Source organism: Pelodiscus sinensis, chromosome 16, assembly GCF_052426305.1.
Source record: "Pelodiscus sinensis isolate ZL-2025 chromosome 16, ASM5242630v1, whole genome shotgun sequence".
In the NCBI taxonomy this organism is placed as follows: Eukaryota; Metazoa; Chordata; order Testudines; family Trionychidae; genus Pelodiscus; species Pelodiscus sinensis.
The window spans coordinates 27,776,690-27,803,771 of NC_143067.1; the positions used below are offsets into that span (position 1 = coordinate 27,776,690).

A 27,082-nucleotide genomic window follows, 5' to 3' on the forward strand; every position below is an offset into this window, starting at 1 on the left:
CATATTTAATAAAATATGGCCATCATAGTAATGCTGTCTGTCTATCTGAACTACTCAAATGTTTAGAAAAGGAGACTGAATTCTGTTGGACAAGCATGAGGAAGGACAGAGTAGGTGAAGCACTCAAAGTTTCATGATAAATGCAATTTCTCACATGACATCAGTGCTGTACTTGGGAGTGTATACAATGCTGGCTAAAACACAGGAAAAATTTCAAAGCTCTGAGTATCAGTTTTTTGAAACATCAAGAAGAGTCAGATATTCCTAGTTAAAGGACATTTATATTGTATTCAACCAAGTCTGTACATCAAATCATATCTGTTTTTACACATTATTGCATTTCTAAAACAATTACCAAAATGATATTAAGAACAACTATTTTCCCCTATTGTGCTACACATAAGAGGAGTCTCAAGAGACATTTATAGCCATCGTAGCCTACTGCTTTTAATGCTTTGTCTACATTAGCATTTTTGTCTGTGCAGAATGTTACAAAAGTGTCAGTGTAGACCGTGCTATGTTGGTGGGAGAGGGTCTCCGACTGATATGGGTACTAGGGTTGCTTACCGATAACTGGTTAATCGGCGGCCCAGAGCGCTATGGCACAGGTAGGGAGGCCATTGCAGCCATGCTGGACCAGCCCCTACCCCCAGAATCCCAGTTAACTGCTTACACTACCTGCTTGCTGGGTGTGGTTTAATTATGCCAGCCACAGAGCTCTTTCCTTCTAGCATAGAATGGCTACACAGAAAATCTTAGCTGTGCATAAGTGATACAGCCCTTCCATTTTTATATAACAGTGACACCTGCTGGCCAACTGGGCTAGATTCAATTTTTTTCCCCTGAATTTTATTGATTCCTCTCTCCCAATACAATGAATTCTAGAAGGCGTTAACTTTCAGTAATACAAGTCTGCACCAAATATACTTTTTTTTAAAAAAAGAAAGCACTAATATGCTTATAGCATCAGCTGTTAACTTCATTAATAGACTTCTTTTCGCAGACTTCTGCAGGTGTTTGGTTTGGTTTTTTGTTGTCGTTTTGTTGTTTTTGGGAGTTTGGTTGTTTTTTTTAAATATGTGGAAAGAAAAGTTTCAGTTACACGATTAAAAAAAAAAAAAAGCCATCACATATAATAGCTAAGAACTGTGTGCTGGAATGTCTTTCACATAAACTACTGTCCAAGAAAGGAGGCCATAGGATCATCAGGTCTTTGGCGTTTCATTCGGTAAGCTTCCATTTCCTCTTCTGTAGGCTCCCGTGTTTCATACATGCTGTTATATGGCCTCTTCCTCTCATCTAACTGCATGATTTCTTTAACCTGCAGCAGACGAGCCTCTTCTGCATTTAATGCCTGAAATAAAAGAAGAAATGCGGTATCATGACAGATTCTAGTACTTTAAACACTCACAGTAGACAGAATGGTGGGATTCTACAATGCACATTAAACAGCTAATGTTAGTTCTTATTTTACACATAAAAGCCTTAATGTGTTTTAACCTCCAACTACAGTGCCAAACTAGTGTTTGTGAAACTTGATGTTTTAATTTCACTGTCAGTTCTCTGTTCACAGTACTATTTAAATTAGACATTTCAAAATGTGTGTAAATGTACAATCTTAGTTTTATACTGTAAATGCTTTTCAGAATTTCACCATATACATAAACTCAGCTGAAAATTCAATAATCCTTTAGCAACCCAAGAACTTTTGAGAATTTCATACAGACTAAACAAGGGTATTTTTTCCCTTTTCTTTTTTACGGACATTTACTAACCCTTCCCTAGTGTAGTGCTACTGTTTGCTACTCAGCAGGAACTGTGGCTTATCCAAAAGATGGCTGAAGCACAGCATATCCCCATAAGACTGTAATTGTTAGTACTTAGGCAGACTGCTATACTTTTGTGGGGCCCCATTCAATGTCTTCATTGAGACTTTGTACAGTTTCAGTAACCTACTCATACACACTATTCACTTGCAGGATAGAGCCTATTCCTCTCCTTATCCTGTTCTTAAAAGAACAGGATAAGGTTTGTCCCTGCTCTTTCAATTAAGTTAGTGTTCCACTTTTCTATCATTACCCATTGTTCTAACCATTTACTTCAAAGTAGCTAAATAACTCTGTCAAAAAGTCATTTCAATTCAAGAGAACCCCCCACCCAGCCCTCTTACCTCCCTCCCCAGAGAAACCATGATTTTGGTGACCTTTATAATACAGATCAGATATTTCTTAACAAGAACACACTGTCTGAGAACACTGCACCTTTTTCAGTTTTTCATGTTTCTTTTTCTCTTCACCCTCACTATCTGAATTTGGACTCCTCTTAAGCTTCTTCTTTTTCTTCTTTTTCTCATCTTTCTGTTTTTCTTGATGTATCTGGAAGCAGAAAAGCAGTAGTTTTACACTGAAATGCTAAGAGTTATGCACATGCATATCCAAAGAACTTATCTCTAGGGTCTAATAACTTTCTCTCAGTAGTTTGGTTGGGAACACTGAGAGGGGAGACATTAATGATCCAATACTTTACAAATCTCCTAGCAAACTCAGGAGAGAAGAGATGGTCCACCCAACTTTGTGGTACAGTCACAATCCCACTCCACCTTTTAAAACTCAAGATAAATAGAATGTAAGCATCTTCCTTTCCATAATCTTTTTGGGTCGTTATTCCTTTCTAAAAGAAAGACATGTGGAAGAGCAGGTAACCTACCTCCATCAGTGTTTTGGATTTTGTCATATACTCTTCCTCTATAGGTTTTTCCTCTGGTAAGTCTGACACAGTATTCTGAATAATGAAGATGAAAGAAAAGGCATGAAAATTCACTACACATGTTTCACAATGGGAAGACAAAATTGAGTTGTTAGTCTTATTTTAGATATTTTATAGCAGCATCTGATTGTTCTAATGTCCAAAAACAAAGTGATACTTACAGCGATTTCTTTTCCAGCTTCTCCTGTACAATAGGAATACTTGACAAATGAGTGGCAGCATTTATATCCCCATCTGCCTTCCTTCCAATATGATCCCCATATACACTGCAAGATAGAGACAGTACTGAAGGAATCACATAACAGGAATGCTACAAGTTATAAGATTTTTGTTTACTGAGAAGAGCAAGGACAGTGCTGGTTGGGAGGGGGGGGGGGGGGGCAGCAGCCGTGCACACCAGGTCATGGCTTTCTTTCCATCCCATTCCCCAGATAATCAGGGAGTGTGGAGAGAGTGCTTGCATTCTGTACATGACTCTCTCACCTGCCTGCTGAGCTCCCTTTACCAACCAGGAGTGAAAGGCATGCACTGAATGAAAATCAAGCCACATCCCAATGTCCACAGCTGCTGTCTCACTCCCCCTCCTGAAACTCCACCCTTGGAGAAGAGTTAAAACAGTAATTCATCCAAAAATCTTAGAAGGGAAGGCTGAGGAATTTGAAGAATTAGCACATGGGGGAGATTTTCAAAGGCAAGAGGACAGTTAGGTGCTCACCCCCCATTCTAAATCCAGGAAAATTGGAAGCATGACTTCTATTTTTGCCTTTGAAAGTTCCTACATAGTCTCCACTTGATTCTGACACAGCTCCAATTACAGATAATTAAATTATCCTGCTTGGAGGGGGAGACTAAATTCACTACTTCAGTCCCCATGGCATTTGGTCACATTTCCTCTGCTTTACCAGGAAATTTAGCTCAGTCTCTCAGTCTAGCTACTTACTGTATGGTTGTTAATAGTTACATCCTCTTCATATTTGGAACGGACAATAGCTTTCTCTTGTCCTTTGATGACTGTTCCATGCCTAGAATATTCCACATAGTCTTCTGTCTGGGCTAACAGCAGTTCAGCAGGTGGAGCATCTAGATGTTCTTGACCCCCATACTAGAACAATACAAGCAACATTTTTGAAGAATTATAGCCAAAACTCAATTGCCTCAATGCCTGTTCTTTTCGTGCTATGCAAAAACACAGAACATTAAAATGCAAAACGTGATAAAATGTTTGTACTTCTAACTTGCTACCTAAAGACCCTGTTTTCTGCTACAGTGGTAATAGTTAACATCTTTTTTGTTTAGAGAGTATTACCAGCTCCAGAGATATACCCTATTTTAAGTACAGAAAAATCTCAGAAGCTTGCAAAACAAAGCAAAGTTAGAAAAACATCCAAGTACAGAAGAATTAGACAATATACTGTTTGTCGTCAACTTGTGCTTTGCAAATAGTAGTATTTTCATGATTTATTTTTACCAGATTTACTAAGTAAAATTGATAGTAATACAGGAAGATAGAAAATGTTTATCTATAGTATCGTGAAAATTATTGCAGCTCTCTAAAGATACTAAATTAAGATTCTATAAAGCATTTACTTTGTATAAACTATGAAATATTTGCAAATTTGGGATAAACTATCCCCAAGTTTCCTTCTTCCAAAAAGGATCAATTTTAAAACTACAAAGACTATTTTCCACCACTCATACATATTTTAAAGGCATAAGTCCAGACACCCAAAACTTGACAGTGCCATCATTGTCAAGTTTTCACCAGAGGTACATTCTGACAGCTGAGAAATGAGGCTCCTGACCATAGAAAAAGAAATGCCAACAGCTCTTCTAAAGCAGAGCTACGCAACACACGGCCCGTGGGCCGCATGCGGCCCGTTTGTTTGTGGCGTATGGGGCGGTTTGGATTTACACAGGGCTCAACATGCGGCCCACAGGTGGGATCCTTTGAACATGGCCTCTACTGGGAACACACTTCACAACAGTGAGGTGTCTCCCAAGCGGGGTGAGTACTGAAAGATGCAAGTGGATGGGCTGGTTGGAACAGACGGGTGAGTAGAGGGTGTCGGCGTTTCTAGCTCAAGGGAGGAGGTGCCGGGAGCACCAGGGCATTGTGGGAAGTGCTTTGTATTCATGCCTGTCAGTGTGAAAGAAGCTATTTGCACGTATATGCAACCACACTTAAGTTGCAGCCCTCGGCATGTGCTGTGAGTATCATTGTGGCCCCCAGGGCTTCCAAAGTTGAGTAGCCCTGCTGTAAAGCATTCTTGTTCATTGGGCATTTCTCTTTTGTTACCTTCTCTAGGATGCTTTCTTTCTGCTGTTCTTTAAAATCTTCTTTTTTCACCTTGAAGGATTTGTACAGAAGCTCCAGTTTTGTAGGGTCTGCTTGAAGATGAACTTCGGAGCCTTTGTCATAAGCCTCCCAAGCAAACACTATATATAAAACAACAAAAAGCCATCACTTAATTAAATGATTCTTCTGAATCCTATACATGTTTTTCAAATAGCTCTTTTAACCTACTCCTAGACTTGATTGCATGATTTTTAAAAGACAATCTGTAACAAGATACATTTCTTCCTTGGAACAGAAATATGACATTTGAAGGTATGATTTTTCTGTCAATGAAATACTTACACTGAGTTTGTGCCATTGAAATGGTATCTCCAGTGTAACGAACAAAATTGTCACCTGCATAACCAACTCTGCAAACAAAAGAAAACACTTATTACCTAAGTAACGTGCAACACCTTTATACTTTGTTAAACACAAAGTCTTTCATCCATTTTTGGCATCTTTTTACTATTACAACTGTGCATATCTCTTGCTAGAAAAGGACATGTTGCCCACACTCTCCAGATTGTAAGACCCTTCCTGCAACATTGTTTATATTTAATTTCTGGACCATAGAATAACACACAAAAATCACACCCTACTCCTCTGCTAACTGTGAGGGTGTGTCTACACAGTAGGGCTAAATTCAAAATAAACTATGCAAACTGAGCTACGTCAATGGCATAGCTTATTTCGAAATAGTTTATTCAAGCGTTTCTCAAACTGTGGGCCGCAACCCCTGGGGGGTTGAGAACAACATACGGAGGGGGGCGGGTCACAACTGGATCCATTTTTTTTTTCTTTAAAAAAATTTGCCTCTCCCTGTGAGCTCCGTCTGGTAAAAAAAAAAAAAAAAAACATGAAATACCGGATGGAAGCCCGGCAGGGACAATTTTCCCCTGCCGCATCTGGCAGGGGCAGGGAAATGAGGAGCACCAGAGTCTAGTGAGGAGGGGCAGTTGCCGGGTGCCAGAGCGCACGCTACTCTGGCCAACATGAACAGCAGAGACCAGCAGCTTGCCACATGATACCTCCCCTACACGCTGTGAGCTGAGGCAGCCAGGCCAGGCTTCAGGAGCAGCCACTTTCAAAGTAAGAGTTTCCTCTGTGCCTGGCTCGGGGGGGGAGGGGAGGGGATGATTAGATAGGAGCAGGCTCCTGGACTGACGTGGAGGATGCCTGCCTCAGGGGGAGTGCACTGGGATGGGGGGTGTTGGGTGGCCTGCCTTAGGGGGGAAGCACTTTTGGGGGGGTTTAACTTTGGTGAGGGGGGCCTCACACAAATTCAGTTAGCATTTTAGGGGGTCGCGGTATCACAAAGTTTGAGAGCCCCTGGCTTATTTCAAAATTGGGAGCATTTACACAGCACTTGTTTCGAAACAGAGCACTTTTCCTCCATCTTCGCTTACTCCTTGTACAATGAGGGTTACAGGAGTTGGAGTAAAAAAAGTCCTCCAGCTAGACAGTATTTCGACATTTTGAAATAACTGCCTGCTGTGTAGACACCCTGTGATGGCGCGTTGGGGGTCCCCCGTCTCCTGCACCCCGAAATGGTACAGACAGACTGCACCAGCCGGTGGAATAGAGGAAGTTTATTGCCTCTCCAGGATACAGTACAGCACAGATGTAATCTGGTCACAGAGCTGGGCTAGGATGCCTCAGGCCCCCTTGAGATGGGGGAGACTGGGCCCCTAAACTCCAGCCCCTTTCCCTAGGCTGTCTCCTCCATGCTCCCAGACAGCAACTAACCAACACTCTTCCAGCCCTGCCCCCCCAGCCAAGGCAGCATTCCACCTTCCTTTGTTCCTCTCCATGGGGGGTGTCTGGCCATACCGGTTGAGAGGTCCCTTTGCATAGTGACTCATCCTGTTTTGCTGGGTCGTGGTACCCACGGCAGCCAGTGGGGGTTACCCCAGAGCCAGCAGCATAGAAACCAGCCAGGTACCCCCACTACGTCACACACCCACTAAGTTATTTTAAAATAACGCTAATTATTTTGAAATAACGTTGCTGTGTAGATATACCTTGAATGTTTAAACATTAGGTCTTCAATGTTCTGAATGCTTGCTGGGTCAAGAGGCCAAGCTATGAATTCTAACAAGTCTTTGATAGTGTAGCATGAAAGTTCAATTTTTGAACAGTGTGCTACCTGAATTTGCAAGGTTTCTATGCTGTGATAATTGCAGATCAAGAGGAAAACAGCTGTGAAATTCAACTATTGAAATATATTTACATATAAATCACTGTGGTCTAGAGATTCAATCTCTGCTATAAGAGGAGGTTCTGCTGTAACCTACAATTTGCTGTTCTATCCACTTGATAATTTGTACTAAAAAACAAACAAACGACAGTATCAATTAGCGATGTGAAGGAGTAGCTGAGTAGTCGATTGCTCCCCTCCACCCCATCGCTGCCACTCTGCATTTTTAAAAGGACACAGCAGTGGCAGACAGTCCTGCTGACAGACAAGTGGGACTGGCTGCTGCTGCGTCCCTTTAAAAATGCAAAAAGGCAGCGTGTGGAGGGGTCAGGGAGACACAGACAGACAAGCAGACCAGCTGCCACTGCTTTTTCACTTTTAAAAATGCAGAGTGGCAGTGTGAGAGCTGTCCTGAGACCCGCAGGGACCAGAGAATGAGCCAGCTTCTTTGCGCACCGGCTCCTCTCTGTTCCTTTAAGAGTGCAGAGTGGCAGCTGGGAGTTGTGCTGAGATGCAATGCGAGAGAGCCAGAAGTGAGAGCTTAAACTGCCCTTCCTTAACAACTAGTCAAGCTATGGAAATTCCATCAACTACTCGACTAGTCAATTAACAGCTACTTAACATCCCTAGTATCAATCCCATGATAATTAAATTGACAAGATCACTTTAAGCATCAACACAACAAAATGATCCTCATCAGCACCGCATGTGTCAACTTAAAAGACAGATGAAAAAAATAAGCAGAAAACCATATCCCAAAAGTACTGGAAGGTTCACTCTTTCATAACCAGTCGTTCATTAGTAGCAACATGGTTAATACAGGTTGAACCTCTCTAGTTCAGGACCCTCAGGAGCTGACTGGTACTGAACCAGAGAATTTGCCTGGCCACTAGAGGTCAATATTGTCTAGCAGCATTACCAGCACTTCTACTGCTTACTGGGACTTTGAAGACATTTAAGAGTAAATGAGAGCTAAATAACAGCTCAGAACACTGAGAGCCAGGACTGCTGAGTGTCAACAAACTATGGAACCACAGGAAACTCGGTCACACCCATGATAAATGAACATCTGGCTAACTAAAATGCTGGACCATGGAAGCTGTCGGACCAGAGAGTGCAGTTTCAGAGATGTTCACCCTGTATTAAAACAATTTCATCTAGTTTTGTTATAGATGCGTAGTCAAAATCTTAGTTTCAAACTTACTCGTCTGGATTCTTTCCTGCATTGGCATAAGGGTTCTCTCTCATTGCTCTCGTCTTGGGATCATAGTAGGCAGAATTTGGATCAAGATTCCTCAAGTACTAAAATAAAGAGACATTCAAAATGTTTACTTAAAAATCTGGGATTCTAGCAGAACTGAAAATATATGTGTAATCCTTTCATAGATACTTTAAAATGTTAGCTGACAGGCCTCCAATTGCTATTACATCAGCTTCCTTTAAACTGGAATAACTACAGTAAACTTCCAATAATCCGGCAACTTTAGGACCCAGGGGGTGCCGGATTATCAGATATGCCGGAGTACTGGAAGGGGGGCTATGGGGGGAAAAAGGGGGGGGGGGTCGACGGGGAACTGCGCAGCCTGGGAGAGGGTGGCACTGCGGGACCAACCCGGCAGCACCCCAACTGCTCTGCCCCCAGCTTCCCCAAGTCAGCTGCCGGTCAGCAGCGGCTGACTTGGAGAAGCAGGGGGCAGAGCAGATGGGGTGCTGCCGGGTTGGTCCTGTAGCACTGCCCCTAACCTGAGCGGCGCTGCGAGATCAACCCGGCAGCACTCCAGCTGCTCTGCCCCCGGCTTCTCCAAGTCAGCTGCTGGTCAGTTTCAGCAGCAGCGGACTTGGGGAAGCTGGAGGCAGAGCAGCTGGGGTGCTCTTCCGCAGGGCTTCCCCAAGACCACCGCTGCTGAAACTGACCAGTGGTGGACTTAGGGAAGCCGGAGGCGGGGCAGAGCAGCTCCAGCTGTCCGGCTGGCCGGAGCACTTCCGGGTTCCAGTTGGTGCCGGATTATCAGGAGTGCCGGACCACTGGATGCCGAACAATTGGAGTTTTACTGTAATAGGTTGCCTACCTTTGTAAAGCACTGATACTTTGTAGGTGAAAACACTACCTAAGTGTCAGAATTTGTATATGTTGACAGAAGGAAAAAGGGGTAAAGAGACAACATGAGTTACCCAGGAAAATCAGTGGCAAACCTGGGGGAAAAAACTAAATCCACAGGCTTCAAGCCCCATGCTGAGTCTATTTGCAGTAACTACTGGTTAAGAGAACATGACCTTGAACACGACCCTAAAAATAATAGATTAAATAATCCAATAAAAGAGAAAAGTCATAATATAACCCAGTTAATTTGCTGTGGCTTACTTTAGCAATGTCCTCCCGAATACGTAAGTTTCGGACTGTAATACGTCTTTTGGAGTCAAAGTTCTGTCCAGGCATGTCGATATCATCAGCATATTTATCTTCATCCTCATCTTCACTGTTATGATCTCTTTCCTGAAAACAGAGTCAAAACTACTAAGGAAAATGATGGGTGTTCAATCTAGAAATAAATACAACAACCTGATTATAAATTTAAACTGTTCAGTTAAAATAAATTCTTCAAGAAACCCTCCACCCATCTCTCAGTTTCTCTAGTTAGGAGCTTGCTATGAGAACTCCTGGTTAAGTGTTAGAATCCATTCTATAGTTAGATGGCAATCCAATAACCTCTATTTTTTCCCAATTTCTACTTGTGAGGCGAAGAGTTAAAATATACTTAAAATAAAACTGCAATAGAAATTATGGCCATTGTTCCTGAGATGGCCTAGATTTTCTTTATGTCACTTATTCTATTGCCTGACAACTTGCCTATAAGAGTTGGTATCACAATAAGATTAAAATCCAAAAAGCCAGATCGTGGAACCAAACTCCAGCTGCTTTGCACCACTCTGGCATCACAAAGCCAGTAATTCCAGGCCGTGCTTGCTGGGATACCATTGCACAGAAAATACATAGATGACATGAAGCCACTATTGCAAGTCCCATGCCAAACCTTTCCAGCATCTGGTAGAATGACTACTGTTATTTCCCCTCCTTTGAGTGATGCATTAAATGTCTTACTGTCTGTGAATTTGATTCCTCTTCTCCCCATTGGTGTCTTGGGGAATTCTGCAGCAAACAAAAAGGACATGAACAGAGAAGACAAAACTTTAGAGTGGGAAGAAGAGAGGACATTGTTGGAAAAATCAGGCTTATCCAAAGGTAGAGGAAGACAAATATGATAGCTATGGAACAAAATGCATAACAGATAATTGTAAAATACACTTTTTGCTTAAAAGTTTGCAAGCCTCTTACAGCACAAAAACCTGAGAAATATGTTAATTGTTTTCACAAACTATCACATATCTTTCAAGAGTGATGAGTTCCTGAATTGTCAAAGTGCTGCATAAAGTCAGTTCTAGTGTCTACCACAGGGGTGGGCAATAATTTGGTGAGGGGTGGGGCACTCCAAGATTTTGAAAGTGATCAAAGGTTGCACTTTTCTACAGAGGGGGTGCAGGTTCTGGGACAGAGGTTGGGTGCAGAAGGGAGCTTGGGTTAGAAGACTGTAGTGTCAGAGATAGTGTGGGGTCTGAGAGAGAGGGGGTTGTGACCTGGGGCAGGGGCTTGGAATGCTGGGTCTAGGAAGGAGGTTTGGGTGCAGAAGAGGATTCTGGCTTGGGGAAAAGTGTGTGTGTGTTGGGGGGCAGAGGGAAGGTCTGTAATGGAGTTGTAACCTGTAGGTTGGTGGGAGGGGGAGCAAAGAGTTTGAGTGGTGACCTGGGGCAGGGAGTAGGGGATGGCCTGCAGGACTCCAAGGTAGGCTCTCTGCCTGTGCCAGATCCAGGCTGCTCCCTGTGGTTCTACTAGGGGAACTAGGAGGAAGGGGAGGATTCATGTACTGCCCCTGTCCCTCTGCAAAATGTCTCTGCTATTGACTGGCCAATAGAAGCTGACAGATTTTGCTAGGGAGGGGTGAGGGCAGCGTGTGAAGCCTCCACCTCCTCCTAACACCCAGAGCACAGAGCCACGGGGAGCAGCCAGCCACTTAAAGCAGAATGGGGCTACTCTGAAGCAGCTGGCTGCTCTGTGCCTCAGGGTACCAGCAGGCCATATCTTGCCCACTCTTGTTTACCAACAATGATCATTCCAAATTAATGTCTCATTAGATTTTAACATTTCTTTCTCTTTAAAAAAAGTATTTTGAAATTACTGATTTAACAGGGTTACAAAGTACTTTACTTAGTTTTGTTTAGAGACCACAACCCATAGTTTAACCCAGAGGAAGCCAGCTGAAGTATTTTAAGAGGCACCAGTTAATTTCCATGTTGAGGTAACCTCTGGCATGGGGAAGGAGGGAAGATCTATAGACACTGGAGGGAGAACTCCTGGGAGAAACTCACCTAGTCCCATTCAACCTTTCCTCTCCAAAACATCTTTTCCTGCATCTTTAACATGCTCCATTTCTGCCGCCTCCCTCATGCCAGGAGTCTCCATGAAACTAGGTAGGATAGTATCTGACCACTCATAGAAGGGAACCTCAGACTGGCTTATTGCTGGGAGTGAAAGGGCATTCCTTTTGGCTCTGGGAGGAAGATGGGGGTTATTACTGAGAAAGGGAAGAGACAGTAAGATTCTCTAAGTTGTGTTGCATGCCTTGGTAAAGCCATCAATTGTCAGTACTGAAAAAAGGAGCTTTACCACAAAGAGAAGATTAACCCATTTTCAGAGTTTTTAAAGTACTTCTTGACACAAGTACATTTTTCTTGATAGTGTACTAAACTTGTTTTATAATAAGAATTTGAACATTGGATAGCGTAGGGTAAACAAACTTCATAAAAATGCCCCAACAGACAAAAATCACTGCTCTAACGCTTGCCCCAGTACTAGGTACTACTTCTATCAATGACATGCGATGAAAAGCAAGCAGATGCAAAAAACAGAAGCTTCAGATCTGTACACAAAAAAAAATAAGACAGCAAATGAAAAACATATTTGCTGTAATGCCGTTTATTAGTTGTTTGGGCTACCAGCTTATGAAGCTGTTCTATTTTGAGAAGGAAAAAGGCACCTTTTTTGGTTCAGTTTTAAGTAAAATATGTCAAGTTTTACTTTACTTACCACCTGCTCCATTAGTTTTCCCGAAGCCAACTCTTCCTGCAACTTCTGGGCTTTCAGAGTACGTTTAGCCTAAGTGTGGAAAGACGGTGTTTTTATTTTGTTTTCTTAAATAAACATGTTTTACCAAAACCAAATAATCATAAGCAAGGTGCATTTAGAACTTTAAAGAACCCAGATTTGTTGCTACCAACCGCCTAATACAGAACAGTCTCCAGCTCAGAAAGCCACTCAAGATCTGTCTATACTGCAATGAAACAAGCTGACTCAGGCTTTCAGAGCTAAAAAATTGCAATGCAGATGTTTCACATTGGGCTGAAGCCTAGGCTCTGAGGCTTGCAAGGGAAAAGGATTTCTACGCCCAGGCTCCAGCCTGAGCCCAAATATCTCCACTATAATTTTATAGCCTCACAAGCCTGAGTCAAGTGCCTCAGGCCAGTCTCAGGTTTTTTATTTCAGTGAAGACTTACCCAAAAAACCCAGTGTTCCAAAGTTTGTCTCTATACTGCTCTTTGAAATCCCTCTGCACTGACTGTACCATTCTAATCTCTGGTACACTACAGTAGAGAAGAACTTCTAAATACCATCTTACTATCACAAACAGTTTTACTTAATATAAACAAATTTACAAATCCGTATTTTCTAAAATACTCTGGCTCATTAAGCTGACACAGTTAAGGCATGTCTGTTTCTCTGAGTTGAAATTCAAACTGTCTGCTTTCTGCATTAGCCTTCCTCACTGCTATAGAAAACATTAAAAGACCAGCTAAGATCAAGTATTTTAATTCTTCAATAAATCATTATCAATATTATCTATCCCGTATCATGTATTTACTGTTGGTGATTATATGCAGTTTTTCTCTAAGTCAATTTAGAAAATGCAACTCTAATCTGCAATTCATTTACAGAATTGATCCCCCTGCAATTCCATTGTTATTTTTGAGTTTTTGTTCAAAATAATAAATCTAAGCAACCAATGAGAAAATCCATATATCTTTTGCATTACGAATGCAGCATATGCTGAAGAACATTTAATAAGCCTTTTCACAAACAGGCTACTTAGGTTTGTTTGGTTCCCACACTCCATAAATACCTACATACCAAATCAACTTTAGAATATTCTTCTACAATCTTCATGTGCTCTTCTGGGTTATAACCATTCCAACGATCTCTCTTCCCATCATAATCAAACATCAGTGTAGGTTGCATATATTCATCTGGTGCAATATTGAGGCCTGTGAATTTTGCTCCAACTTTCCTAGGTCTCTGAAAAAGGGAAGTCACCATTATTTTAATGTATTATTTTAATCAATAGGACAGCCATATTACTCATCTATAGCCATCTCTTTAAAAAACTAAATTCCTCTTAAGATACCTTGACAATACATAATTTGCAACCCACAGCTCTAAATATATGTCCATTATTACTTCTAGATTTTATAGTGAAGTCAGGTTAAAAAGATATTGACTTACACTTCTGTCAATTGTTTTATCTGCTTTTATTTTAATCTACTGCTGCCACTAACCCCTTAAAAGGACTCTTAACTGGAAGATTAGTTTTCTTTTTCTTCAATGTTCATTTCCCTGTTTAGATAGTTAGGTTGCATCTATAAAAGTAGCTTGGGGAATTTTCCCACGTCTCAGATCACTTCTAGAAATGGCAAGAACTCTAGCATAGAATAATCCTGATCTCTACTAGAGCTCGTGGAGTTCTACAAGTGATAGAGCAAAAATTAGAGTATTTCAGCAATCTGTATCAGTTTTTCCTGCTTTTGTAGGTCATACATTCAAAAGGAGAAAGGAAAAAAGTTTTTTTAAATAGTGTGATTGTAAAAACCATGTAAGCTGACAAGATGACTCAGAGGCAAATGTCGTACGTGAAGTTACTTTTTCAACTAAACAGATATGAAGACAGCAGACACTAAGAGTACTTTCAAGAAATCCCATTAACTGAATTGGAGCTGAAAAAGGTATCCTGGGCTGTGCTTGAGCCAAAGCAGCATATGATAAATTATACAACAAACAGAAAAGAGTGGGTGAGATGTGGTAGACTGAAGTGCCCATTTTCTTATTCCTATTGGCAAATACACACACACGCGTGCGCGTAAAATGTCCCATACTACCTTGTAAAAATAAATCTTTTGATACGGTTAACTGAGTTTTTTTCCTTCTTATTCCACCTACATAAAATTGGTTTGGTTCAACAGCCTTCAAACATCTCAAACTGCATTTGAGAGATTGATCAAAATTAGGGAAATCACTGGTTATATGGTTAACTGGTGGCCTGAATGCGATGGAGCAGCTCCCCCGCCCACCGTGCCCTGAATGCGATGGAGCAGCTCCCCCGCCCACCGTGCCACAGGCGTTCTAGCCCAGTTGAGCTTGCGGCACCACAGCTGGGCTGGAGCAGCTCCCCACCTAGCCTGGTGCAAAATCCTGTTTAAGCAGTTGATTAAATGGGATTTTACATCCACAGTGATTTGACTTAAGAAGGGCCAGTTTAGAGGTGTCAAACTACATATTTTCCACCAATGTACAATTCACAGCAATATTTCCCAAGAAACACAGTCAGACACCAAAAGTAGTCTGGTTTACCTCCAGGCAATCTTTTCTTGCGTGTGTCATTGAGCCACAGTTCTCACAGGCTCCTTTACGGTACCTAGTTGCAACAGCATTCTAAAACAGAGGGAACAAACACTGTAAAACACTGACTGACACAATGCCCAAAACCAACTTTGGCTGATGTGCATTTTTCATTAGCCTGATAGAGCGAAGGTGATTTTGTGTATACAAAATAGTCTCTACAGAGTCCAAACACATAACTTCAATGTTCTGGAAATGTTTCTCAAATGTTCTGGAAAGCCAATGGCAAAAGTTTCATCTTTACACTCTCCCTGTTTCACAATCAGTATAGAAACCAGAGGGAATAGATATTCCAGAGGAATCGGTAACTCCCATTGATTTCAATAATACTGAATTGAGCTCTCTGATTTTCTCCTTTAGACTACATTACTCAATTAAAACCCATTTTTTTTCTATGGAGAAAGAAATTAATATTTTACTTCAATTTGTTACCAAATAGTAAGAGGCAATCACAACAGAAAAACACAGACTAAATATACTGTTAATTGTTCTTTTAAGGATGCTTCCAACAAGTAGATAAAAAAGAGGAATCAATGCTTCTATGTGGGATAAGTGGGGACAAAACTGAACACTAGATTTACTAAAACTTAGATTAGTTCTAGTGAAAGACTTTTCATAACAAAAATCACCGCAAGGCTAAATCAATTTCACTCCAAGAAGAATTTACTGTATTTTACAATTCTTCCCTTCCCAAAACAATAGTCCGTTTTCATCTTTGCTACACACCTCTTGAACCCCTCGTTTGTACCATTCCCCAGATGAGCTGAACTCTTTTTGCTTCTCTGGCTGAGGTCTCTGATGCTTCAACGTAGGTCTTTTTGAAGGATCTATGTACCACGGCACTGAAGATATGTACTGAGGAATATGAGGGTTGATATCTCTGTAAAAAGAAAAAAAATTAGACATGTGCTACATTGTTTATGCCATTTGCATAAGTGAAAAACAGGATAATTTTTTAATTAGCAATAATCACACCTTGGATTAATATCATTGGCTAAGATACTGCCACTGCAGCATTAGTCTTTTTGTGACAGGTGGGCCAAAATAAACATTAATTATCTTAATTTAATATTTGGCTGGGGAACCATAGGTTGCTGACCCCTGCCTAAGATGAAACTTACTTTCCTTCCTCATCCACTTCAGCTGGTGCATTTCCCAGCTTTCTCTGTTCTTCTAATTCCTTCTTCTTCCTCCAGTCTTCTCTTGTCATCTTTTTTGGCTCCTCCAAACTTACATCATTTGACCCTCCCGCAGGGGTAGAGTTTATTATTTCAACTGTCCCAGATGCCATGGTCTTTTTCTTTCTGACATGAACAAATACAAGTACAATGAAAAGGATAATACATTACAGAACACTAGTACTGAAAAATGAACAATCAATATACTCTACTTTTTTATCTCTTGCAAATGAAGTAAGTAATGGTATAAAGTCTCTCTCTATAAAAAAAATTTCCTGCAGGATGACAGAGTGACATCACCACATTCCTGGTGTTGCCCCGCCCCCAGGTGCAGGCAGCTCCTCTGGCGCTTACATCACTCCCCCATGGGTGGGGGTCATAGGCCACCGCCATCAGCTCCTGCCCCCACACACTGGCCACAGCTGGCTTCCCCCCACAGACCCTCCTCGTGCCACGCTACCATTGCAACTGGCCGGCCCCAAGGCCAGAATGTGTACCTCCACCTTTCCCGCTGACCAGCCTCTTTTCCCAAGGCAGTGAGTGAGGCTGGAGCGCCAGCACAGTCTCCCTGCTGCAGGAGGAGCAGGGATGGGGCTGAACTGGAGCTTGTGAGTGAGGGGGTTAGGGGTACATGATCTCAGCAGGGCGGTGAGTGACAGTGGTGGAGGTGGTGAGTCTCGGCTGGGGGGGGCACCAGCCTAGACTCCCAGCATGGTACCAGCCCACTCACTCACCACCCTGTCGAGACCATGCACCCCATCCCCTCACTCACTGTCCTGCCAAGACCTCACACCCTCAGCCCCTTCATTCATACCCCCCAAACCAAGACCCCTGTAATGGACAGAAGGAGTGCTGACCAGCACCCAGTGAATGAGGGGTTAAACTCAGGTAGCTAGTAGACCACTGGAGATAGTGGGATGAAATTTGAATTGTATAAGATTCCTTGCATGCCTTCTTTGTGTGGGAGGGAAAAACCAGGAGTTGAAAGACATAGAATGATTTAAACCCAGGCAGGACTACCATGAGTCCAAGGAATTCAGGGAATGGAAGTGGACTGAACCAAGAAAAGAATGGAAGTAAGTAATGGGGAAAAAAGTGAATCTAGTTGCGTTCAGGGTATTTTTTTTATTTTGTGGTTTGGTTTGAACTGCTGTGTGAATCTATGCCTCCACGTTTACCATATCGCATTGTGCCCAGAGTCTTTTCTCTGTTTTAATTTGTTTTCCTTAGTTGCTCTGTAACATCTAGCAAACAAGAATGCTTTATCAAGTTTACCTTTTGTTTTGTAATAAAAGACACTTTTTTTTAGCTGATGATTTGATTCTAGTGTCCTGGAAGGTCGGTCTGTCTGTGTGTATCTGCCTGCCTCACACTGAGAGGTCAGCTACTGGAGACTGTAGCTTGTTTTCCTCTTTTCTTTTTCAAGCTCTTTTAGGGCAAAAGAGCTAGAGGTAACCTTGGCAGTAGGTTCAGGTGTTCACCCCTGGTTTTTTTAGGGATAAAAATCACTTGATGGTGGCAGCGATCCCCCAAAATTTGCATATTGTGATTCTAGGGGGAAGATTTTTGTAATCAGTGCTATAGAAGCAAAGGTATCTTTTTCTTTTAAGCTCTTTGCAGGCCCCCATCTTCTGTACTAGGAGTGCTTGAGTGGGGAACAGCCCTGACAATCTCACACACCCAGCCACCTCATGCACCTCTTCCACAGAGATCCTGCTCCCTCTGACCACTTCTGCACCTTCCCCCATAGCCAGACACTTACCCTGAGCCTGCTCCTGCTCCCTCCACCTGGCCAGACACCTGTCTCCAGAGAGGTAGGTAAGTGTGTGGGGGGGGGAGGGGCGGGAGACTGGGGGAGATTGGTGAGCGTAGCTCTCACACTCTATGGCTGCAAAAGTGGTGGGGGTGGGTGGGTTGGCAAGCATAGCGAGCAGGGGACATAGCCCCCTTGAATTGTTTTTTAATAAATATCTAAATGGTTTCAGGACTCTCACGAACATGCTTTGTGATGCAAGCAGAAAACGTACCTTTATCCAGTACTTCTGCAGAGACTCCAGGGCATTTTATGAACATACATGAAATAAGTATTACAAAAATCAAGTGAAGCTGAGGAGTGCTATGCCAATCTCACTAGCCGCTTTACCCAAGGAATACGTCAGGCACACAGCTGACTATAAAACTCAGGAATCCGGTCTGAAATCATACAAATCAGGAGCTACTCACCAGTTCTCACTACCGACTAGGCTGGCCCCGGAAGTGAAGGTGCGGCCCTGGTCCCCTACTTCAGCTACGGCTCCACTCCTCTCCCGCAGAGCGCCGAGCCCAACCTGGCCGCGAGCCGCGGGACAGGAACCGCGGCAGGTTCTTGTCTGCACAGCCCGGCCTGCGTTGTGATCCGGGGGGCCGGGCCGGGGATCATGCGCAGCCGGAGGGACTCTCAGCACCGAGGCAGGGGAGGCATCCACGGACCCCTCGCGAGGGAAACTGAGGGAGGAAGGGGGAGTTACGCGGTGCCTAGCCCCGCAGACAGCCGCCACCGCAACGCCTCCGGCTCGAGAGCGGGGCCTGGCGCGGTCACGAGGCGCGACGCAGCCGTACCCCCCCCCCGGAGCGGAACAGGCCTCAGCTCCAGCTCCGAACGGGTTTACCGATTAGATCTCGGCTCATTCTCCCCCCGCCCCCCGCTCCCACAATGCATCGCGCCGCCGGCCCTGGCTCCGTCTCTTAAAGGAACCTGTTCCCTGCTCCGAACGCAGCTGTACCCCGGGGAAGGGGCAGGTGCTGCGGGCCCCCAGTGCACGGACGGAGCTGGGCGTGCACAGGACTCAGGCATGGCACGCCCGGAGGTTGGTCTGCGAACCCGAGCGACACCGCAGAGCCCTGCCCGAAGCAGCGGCCGGACCAGGCGCTGGCTGGGCGGTAGCCACCTCTGCCAGGCGGCACCCAAGGGCCCCTCGACTGCCCTTTGGCGGCACTTATGCAATTTCCCGTGACAAGAAAAGACTCGAACGGCACCGAATTGGCCTCCATCCTGCCCCCCTGGCGTCCACACGGTCTCTGTGTCCATCCCAACCCAAACGGGTCCGGGTTACACCGGCTTGAAGCAAGAGCTGTGGAGCTGCGGTCTGGACATTGTTGGGCTGGGGGTGACACACGCAGATGTCGGTGTGGTCTTTCTTCTGTTGGCTGATGTAGGGCCCAGAGCTGAGCAATGCTTATGAAACAGCATGGCCGTGAACAACGAGCTGGTTTATTCGCTGGAGAGAACAGGACAACCAAGAGGCCGAACCATGTGAACTGCCCCGCGAGGCCAGTGACATGCGGAGCAAGCAGCATTCACGGCTCCTCCCGTAAAGCTTCCCCGTCTCATGCAACTCGACAAGTGTAGTGGGCAAGAATTAGGCCTGATTAGGCTCCCTCCGCTGCCAGGCTTCCGGCCGCCCCCAGACTGACAGCAGCTCGAGCGACCTAGAAACACCCACTCACCCGTCGGCTCTGCAAAACTAGCCAATCAGCAGCCGAAGCGTTAGTTTTCGTGTCAAGCAGCCAATGGGAGGAGAGGTGGATGTTTAAAAATGGCCTCGCGGGTAGTGGCGCGCGATGGCTCGAGGTGCTGGCGTGTGGCCGTTTGCGCGGTTCCGTAGCTGGTGCGCGCTCTGGGTTTGTCCTTTTCGAAATGTCCCTTCCGCGTGCGCTTGCAAGCGAGGCCGCGTCCTCCAGTGAGCTGCGCTGTTTCCGCCTGGGGGCTTAAGCGGCGGCGGGGCTCGTGTTCAATCTCCCCTGCCAGTGGCTTTCCCGCGGCAGTGGCGGCTGCAGCTCAGCTGTGGCTTCTGGGGTGAGGGCTCAGGCTGTGTCTCCTCCGCAGGCGGGGTTGGCCTTGTCTCTCCGAAGAGTCGCATTGTTCTGCCTTCCCCGACTGCCTCCTGGGGGTCTTGGCCGGGTAAGTGCTCGCCCTTCTGAGCAGGACCTGGGAGAACTTTCCAAGTGTCCTGTAACTCTCACGCTGCTAGGTGAGTGTAATTCTTTGCCTGGATAACGCTCCCTGGGGACTATCTCCTGAGGGCACAGTCTGCACTCATCCCTTACATTGTTTACCTGCCAGTGATACCCTACTCTGCTGTTCAGAACAGCTTCAATACATCATTTCACTTCCTTTTTATGGTCAAAAGGATGTGAAATGCTCATACTAGTGTTGCTCTGGGAATTGGTGATGAGGGGTTCTTCATTGAATGATTTGTTCTGAGGCACCTGGCTTTTGCTACTGTTGGTAGTCTGACCTGGTATGGTGGGGTGAGGAAATCTCTTGTCCTGAGGGCAGCACTGGGTACAGAAATTGTATGGAAGGCTGGGGGAGGGAGTGCCTTCCCCAGATAGCCAGGTGTGGCCTACTACTTTCCCCCCTAGCCTCTTCCTGTCCCTTGGCCAAACCATAAGATTTATATGCCCCATCCAACCCCAGACAGTGCTGCCCAGAGGACTGAAGCTGCAGAGTGACTGCATGTCTCTGGCACTGGAGGAGCTGAGGCTGTAGGGAAGAGGTGGCAGAAGGGGAAAGACTGGGAGCTAGTATCCCTGGGTGGCTAGATAACTGGCTGTACTGGTGCTATTTGGGAGTTGGGTTGGCTCCTCCTGGCAAGGCTATCCTGTTCCCTGGCTGGGTTTGAGGTTTGATTGACTGGATGTTATCTGTAGGTTATTGTTTGTCTTGTAGCAGGTCAGAACTTGTTGCCACAGTCTTTCCTGCTGGTCTCAGGAACTAGCTTGTCAAAGCTGAAGGCACTCGGGTCTCTCCTTAAATTACCTGTCTTCTGCACTGGTTCAGGTCTTGGTGCCCTTTCCTGACTGTACTGCCTGATGATGATGATGATGCCCACCCCCTGCACACTCTGCAGTCCCCCCTTCCCAAGGGACCCCAAACCTCTAACTATATTTCCTCAGTGACCCACTGCCTGTTGTCTCAGGTACCTTCTCTCTAGCTTACCCAAGCAGCCAGGCCCATCCTGCGCCACATCTGGTGCAAGAATCCCCTCCCCTCCAGGAGCCCCTGTTTACAGTAATCCAGCTGCTTTCTGATTGGCTGTGGTTTGCCTTAGCTGCTGGCTTCACAGTCTCAACCTTCTACCAGAGTTGGGTTTAAGGAGGGGAGTGACTCTCCTACTATAGCCCCCCTCTGTGGTATGGCTATTCTTATGTCTAGTTACTGCTACTTCATGCTACTACTAGGCTATGTCTACACGGCAGGCTTCTTGCGCAAGAGTTCTTCTGCAAAAAGGTCTTGCGCAAGACCATGTCCACATTGCCATGTGTTTTTGTGCGAGAGCCGCCATGGTGGTGTGGACACTTGCACAAGAAAGCTCTGATGGCCATTTTAGCCATAGGGGTTTCTTGCGCAAGAAACCCCTGTTCCCGTCCACACTAGCCTTCTTGCACAAGAGGGCTTATTCCTCATGGGGAGAGGAATAACTCTTACACAAGAAGCCCTCTTTTTCTGATGCTTTACTGTAAATTTACTTGCGCAAAAACACGTGCAGTGTAGACGCTCCACAATTTTTTGCGCAAGAACAGCTGTTCTTGTACAAAAAGCCTCAGTGTAGACGTAGCCCTACTGTGTTGGTGCAGTAATGCTAATTGGGGTTGAACAATTATCCAGTAATGTTCTCACTTTATCAGGCTTCCATGATGATTAATCCAAGGTTGAGGAAACAGACTTGTCTTCTCTTTGCTCCTAAAGTTACAATAAGATTAGATGAGCCAATCAGAGGCACAAATTATTCTAGTGTGGAAAAATCAAGTTAGTACCCCTTTGAGTTTCTCTTAACAGTACTTCCAAGCTCTCTAAGTTGCCTCTTTCTGACAGTCAGCTCCTGATAAAGTTAACTACTAAAGCAGGCTGGAAATAATGTGCTTGGGCTTCCAAATTGATAGTTTGTCATTTTTGGTATTATAGAGGGAACATTAATTTGCACTTGCAAATCTTGCTAACAGGTGAACAAACAATGCATTAAGATATACTTAAACAACTTTGTTTAGGTTTATTGTAGTTTAGGAATAAACATTTACATATTGTAAAAAATAATCCTGATCCTACAACATCAGGCAAGATTTGCAAGAATATGATCAAAATAAGGTAGTGTATTTGTGTATGCCAATGTAATCTGAATTCAGGTGCCACCTAACTGGAAGGTTTAAATAGTTAAAAGCCTACATCTTTGTACTGCTGTGCAAAACAGGGACAGGTCCATCCAATGTTCCCTGTAGTCTTTCCATCCCATGTGTAGATTTCTTCCTTCCATGTGCAGAATAAATTGTGTGCACTGAGGCATGTGCAAATATGCATGTGCCATCAAGAGAAACACAAATTTAGCTGTGGGCGCTCTGCTAATCAGCTGGGTGGCATTGGAATTTGCCTTGAGTGGCTCTACAAGTTCAAAGCTTACAGAGAACACTGGGCAAGTCTCACTTAAACTCTCATCTACAAAATGTCAAATGGACAGCATAGTCAATATCAATATCTCAACGCATGTTTTGTATGAAGAGGCACCAAAACCATGACTGTTCTCACTGTTTGTTCCCAGAGGATTTTTCAGTAACTCAATAAGTGATTTTTATTTTTTTTCTTGCAGTGATCTTGTCAAGCTGAAGATGACAACCCTTTCCTTCCTAGACAAAGAGAATGAAGGAGATGTTGCTGCTTCTAAGGAACGGTTAAGGTTGTCCTCAACATCTTGTGAGTATATTACTACAGAAATTAAACTTTAACTCTCTTAACTAAAGCAAGGTATCTAGTGAAATAAACCAGGAATACACTTGATTTGCTGTTTCTTCATATGTAAAGAATAGCATGACACTTGTGACTAGAGAGAGAACATGTGACTGACTATTAGCATGTCCCTGACACAGATTACACACTAGCAATCCTGTCCAGTCAAATAGGAACAGTATCTCCCAAAACAAATTTAGCCTCGTGAACAGAAGTCCTCTTGTGTCAGTGTAGCTGTTTATCCAGCAATGCTGATAACTCCTGTTATATATCTTTTTTCTCTTTTTTTTTTTTTCCCCCCACGTGTCTCATCAAATGGAAGGGGAGGGTGGTGATAGCAGGGACAGTTATACTCCCAAATGATCAGAGGGGGCAGCAAGTGCTCCAGCCCTGGAGAGCAGACAGCAGGCTGGCTGTGTGCCCCCCTCACTGCCGCAGGGAGCAGATGGTGACCCCAAACCTTAAGGACCTGAACAATGCTGGGGTAAATCTAGGTTTATAAGGGTGTGTGTGTGTGTGTGTGTGTGTGTGTGTGTGTGTGTGTGTGTGTGTGTGTGTGTGTGTGTGTGTGTGTGTGTGTGTTTTTTTTTTTTTTTTTTTTAAAGACCAAGCCTCTGATTCTGTCTGGAAGCATTTGACTGCACTTGTCCTCTTACTAGGCAGAAAGCTTGACATAGATAAATGTAGCTTGTCATGCACTTCATTCTAAGTACAACTGTAAATTTCTACCTGCAGCGAAAGTTTTATCTGAAAGATTGCAGACCCAGACTTCATTTGGTGGAAGAATAGTTAATGCAACTCCAGCCACATCCCAATCTGTCAGAAAGGCTCTGGGAAACGTAAACAGGGCTCTGGTAACCACAAACAAGGAAACACTGAAACAGAAAAAAACCGCCTTGCCTGCCAAGAAAGTATGTATTTAAAGATTTAAGCAGGAATGAAAAATGCACTATAGTTCTCTATGTAGCTAGTTTCTAGAAATAAGAGCAGAGGCTGGCTACTGGTATTTTGATATTTGAGTGCAGTAAGATTCCATGTTAATGCAAGACTAAACCTAGTGCCAGTAATCCAGAATCTTCCCTGAATTGGAAGGGGCAGTTTCCTTCTATGTGGAATACTTTTCTGGTAGGAAAGCAGTTGGGAGTGACACCAAAACAAATCCCTTCCCAAGTCTTGAATACAACATACTGCTTAAGCTGACCTCTATTTAGATGAGGGAGTTGGAAGACCAGCATTACTCTGGCTCCTTTTATTTACGCTGGTCTTACTCGGTATTTAGTGAACTGTTATCTGGCAGATAGAGTCAGTGGCCTTCCAGTAACTCCAAACAAACTGGAATATTAATACCTTACTAAAAGCAAAACGAGCTAAGGGGTCTTGCTTATGAATCCCAGGATTTATGCATAACTTTCTAGAAACTACTTCTGATCTTGCTAGCAAATAATTCTGTCTGGAAAAACTTAGGTCATCCCCCTAACTTAATCGTAAATTCTTTCTTAGACTACTGGAAGGACAACTGGAGTGGAAAGCTGCAGTGTGGCTGCTGAAGCCTATCCAGAAATAGAAAACTTCTTTCCCTACAATCCTCTAGGTGAGAGCTCACTACTGTAAATGACATTTGTCTTGACTAACCTTGGCCTCTGCAGTGTTCTTAAAGATGTAGTTTGACTTTTAGACTAACCTTCATGTCCATAGGAGGGTTGTTGCTAGGCTGGTGAGCTTGCTTTGAGTAACTCTTGAAATGTCTTGGCTATCAAGGCTTAGCAGAACAAATACAAGGGACACATGTTTGAAGAACATCACTACTTCAGATAAAGTGCTAATCTCTACCAAGAATGAGATAATGTAAAAATTGCTGTCATGGATCCAAATGGCAAACTGTAGGCAATCGACAGTTTTCATTCCACCTCTGAGCCATCATTTATTCAATGGAGGGGGTGGTCACTTGTTCTAAAATCTTGCAGGCTGTGCACAGAATGGTGGGTCATGCCTTATGCTAAATCATATTCAAATTACATAATGAGAAGTCCCACAGGGATGTAGCATAAGCAATGAAGATGCAAGGCCTTCAGTGGGAATGTGGTCCTGAAGTCTTCTATACATCTTTTTATGAACATAACAGCTCCCTTAATCTAAAATACCAAGTTGTTTGGGTTTACATTGTCACTGTAAGTGCTTGATTACGAAAAGCTCTTCCAGTATATTTGGGGAAAAGATTCTATCATTAAAATCTTAGTGTTCTCTTTAAGGTAAACCTTCAAAGTAATATGCCCTTTCTTAGGGTGTGTCTAGACTACAGGGTTTTGTCGACAAAAGTGGACTTCTGTTGACAAACTATACCTGCGTCTACACTACTGTCGACAGAACTTGGCAGTTTTTGTCAACAGTGGTAAACCTCATTTTACGAGAAATAATGCCTTTTTTCAACCTTTGTTGAAAAAAGGCACTATTGCATCCACACTGTGCTTTTTCAAAAGCGTCTAGACTGTAAAAAAGTGGCTTGCTTTGTTGATGGAACTGGCTGTAGTCTAGACGCTCTTTTTCGATAGAGGCTTTGTCGACAGTATCTGTTGATAGTCTCTGACAAAAGCCTGTAGTCTAGATGTACCCTTAGAAGCATATGCTCTTATTTCAGGGCCCATTTGTAGCAAGTAACTATCTCTTAAACACACACATCCATGAGTGCTCTTCACATGCCAAGCAGCCCATAGGAGGGATTCCTTACTGCTTCTGTTAATTGTTGCACTAAATCTAAGTAGGTAGAATGTCATTTCTAATAGTTCTGTATTGCCTAATCAAGAAACAAATGGATTGCATAAACTCTGCCTACGTTATTCCATATGCTATTAAGATCTTAGCATCTAGCTGCCTGGGCACTCAGTCTTTCAACACATGTTCGGGTTTGAGGCACACTCTTCACTCAGATGTCAATCTAATGGAAAGTCATGCAGCTCTAAAACTTAAACTAATCTCTCTGAACAGACTTTGAGAGTTTTGAAATTCCTGAAGAACACAAATTAAGCCACCTGTCCCTGACTGGAGTTCCTCTATTGATGATTGACAAGAATATATCCGTTAGCTCTATAAACATGGTCCCTTCACCTGTGAAGCTGTCACCAATTTCATGGGAATGTGGTAAGTAAAGCCTGAGCTGGATTTCAGTGTAGCCTGAGCTGGATTTCAGTGTAGCCTGAGCTGGATTTCAGTGTAGCCTGAGCTGGATTTCAGTGTGACTTTTTTTATTGTTGGTTGGGGGGTTAGGAAGATAAAATCCATATCCCTGTGTGCTATAGCTAGTCCATCTTAATCAGCTGCATCAGCTAGGTTGAGAAGAATGCTGCATTCATTTGAAGAGGTGACTGGGTAGATGGGGAACAGACACTTCTGTTGTCCACTGCGCAGCCAATTGGATAAATGCAAGAATAAGTGGCATATATCAGAGCAATCTAATTTTCTCAACATGAGGCATCGAGTTTCTGGTTTGCAGCTGTAGTCTAAGCAGACTAGACCATCTTAAGTGGTCTTGTGCATAGCCCTCTTGCTGTTTTCAAGAGAACCAAACCACCAGATAACGGGTTTACATCTTAAACCTAATTGCCAACTCTTTAATGATTAAACTGAAATATAAGGTGACTTAATAGAATGTGGGGATTCATGAGACACTCTTTTTTATTCCCTTTTTAACTCTTCCAGACTTGCTACAATCAACTGCCAACTTCCTCTCCAGCTTAGATGAAATCATTGACTTGCCACCTTTGTGCCATGACTTTTAAATCTTAATTTTGAAGCTTTTTATTGAGCACTGACTATTTTGGAATTTTTTATGTATCTCTTAATAAAGAATTTGAATAACTTGCATAACTACCTAAGATTTGTTTCTACAGCGAGCAGATACAATCCTGCCTACAGCAAAAGAATAGTCACCAGAAATTAGGCAGTGACCATGTTAGTATGATGGCAAAGATTGCAGCAAAACTGCAATCTTCTCATTCAATTGAGCATTACCAAAAATCTTATCAAAACTAGGATTCTAAGCAATGAAAAACTTCAGCTAAAATCTTTA

General features: G+C 43.6%; 2 protein-coding genes across 8 annotated transcripts; one reads left to right on the forward strand and one right to left on the reverse strand.

Moving 5' to 3' along the window:
- Window positions 1–261: 261 nt before the first annotated feature.
- SLU7 (spliceosome associated SLU7) lies at window positions 262–18,906 on the reverse strand. The gene is made up of 16 exons (XM_075900193.2): window positions 18,483–18,906; window positions 16,203–16,385; window positions 15,808–15,961; window positions 15,034–15,114; window positions 13,540–13,704; window positions 12,442–12,510; window positions 10,402–10,449; window positions 9,664–9,795; window positions 8,506–8,603; window positions 5,405–5,472; window positions 5,063–5,202; window positions 3,707–3,868; window positions 2,928–3,032; window positions 2,707–2,781; window positions 2,262–2,375; window positions 262–1,354 (listed from the first exon to the last, which is right to left on the reverse strand). The coding sequence occupies exons 2-16, from the start codon at window positions 16,370–16,372 to the stop codon at window positions 1,175–1,177; spliced, it is 1,761 nt and encodes a 586-aa protein (XP_075756308.2). The 5' UTR covers window positions 16,373–16,385; window positions 18,483–18,906; the 3' UTR covers window positions 262–1,174.
- Window positions 18,907–19,681: 775 nt separating this feature from the next.
- On the forward strand, window positions 19,682–26,880 carry PTTG1 (PTTG1 regulator of sister chromatid separation, securin). Of its 7 annotated transcripts, none has more exons than XM_075900199.2 (7): window positions 19,682–19,820; window positions 20,125–20,269; window positions 22,883–22,986; window positions 23,755–23,930; window positions 24,520–24,610; window positions 26,002–26,154; window positions 26,713–26,880. In XM_075900199.2, exons 3-7 carry the CDS (start codon window positions 22,902–22,904, stop codon window positions 26,790–26,792), a joined length of 585 nt encoding a protein of 194 aa, XP_075756314.1. In that variant the 5' UTR covers window positions 19,682–19,820; window positions 20,125–20,269; window positions 22,883–22,901; the 3' UTR covers window positions 26,793–26,880. The 7 variants fall into 7 exon arrangements, with proteins under 7 accessions (XP_075756314.1, XP_075756315.1, XP_075756309.2 ...); XM_075900200.2 differs by having other exon boundaries at window positions 20,125–20,199; XM_075900194.2 differs by having other exon boundaries at window positions 19,798–19,919; window positions 20,125–20,199.
- Window positions 26,881–27,082: the final 202 nt, after the last annotated feature.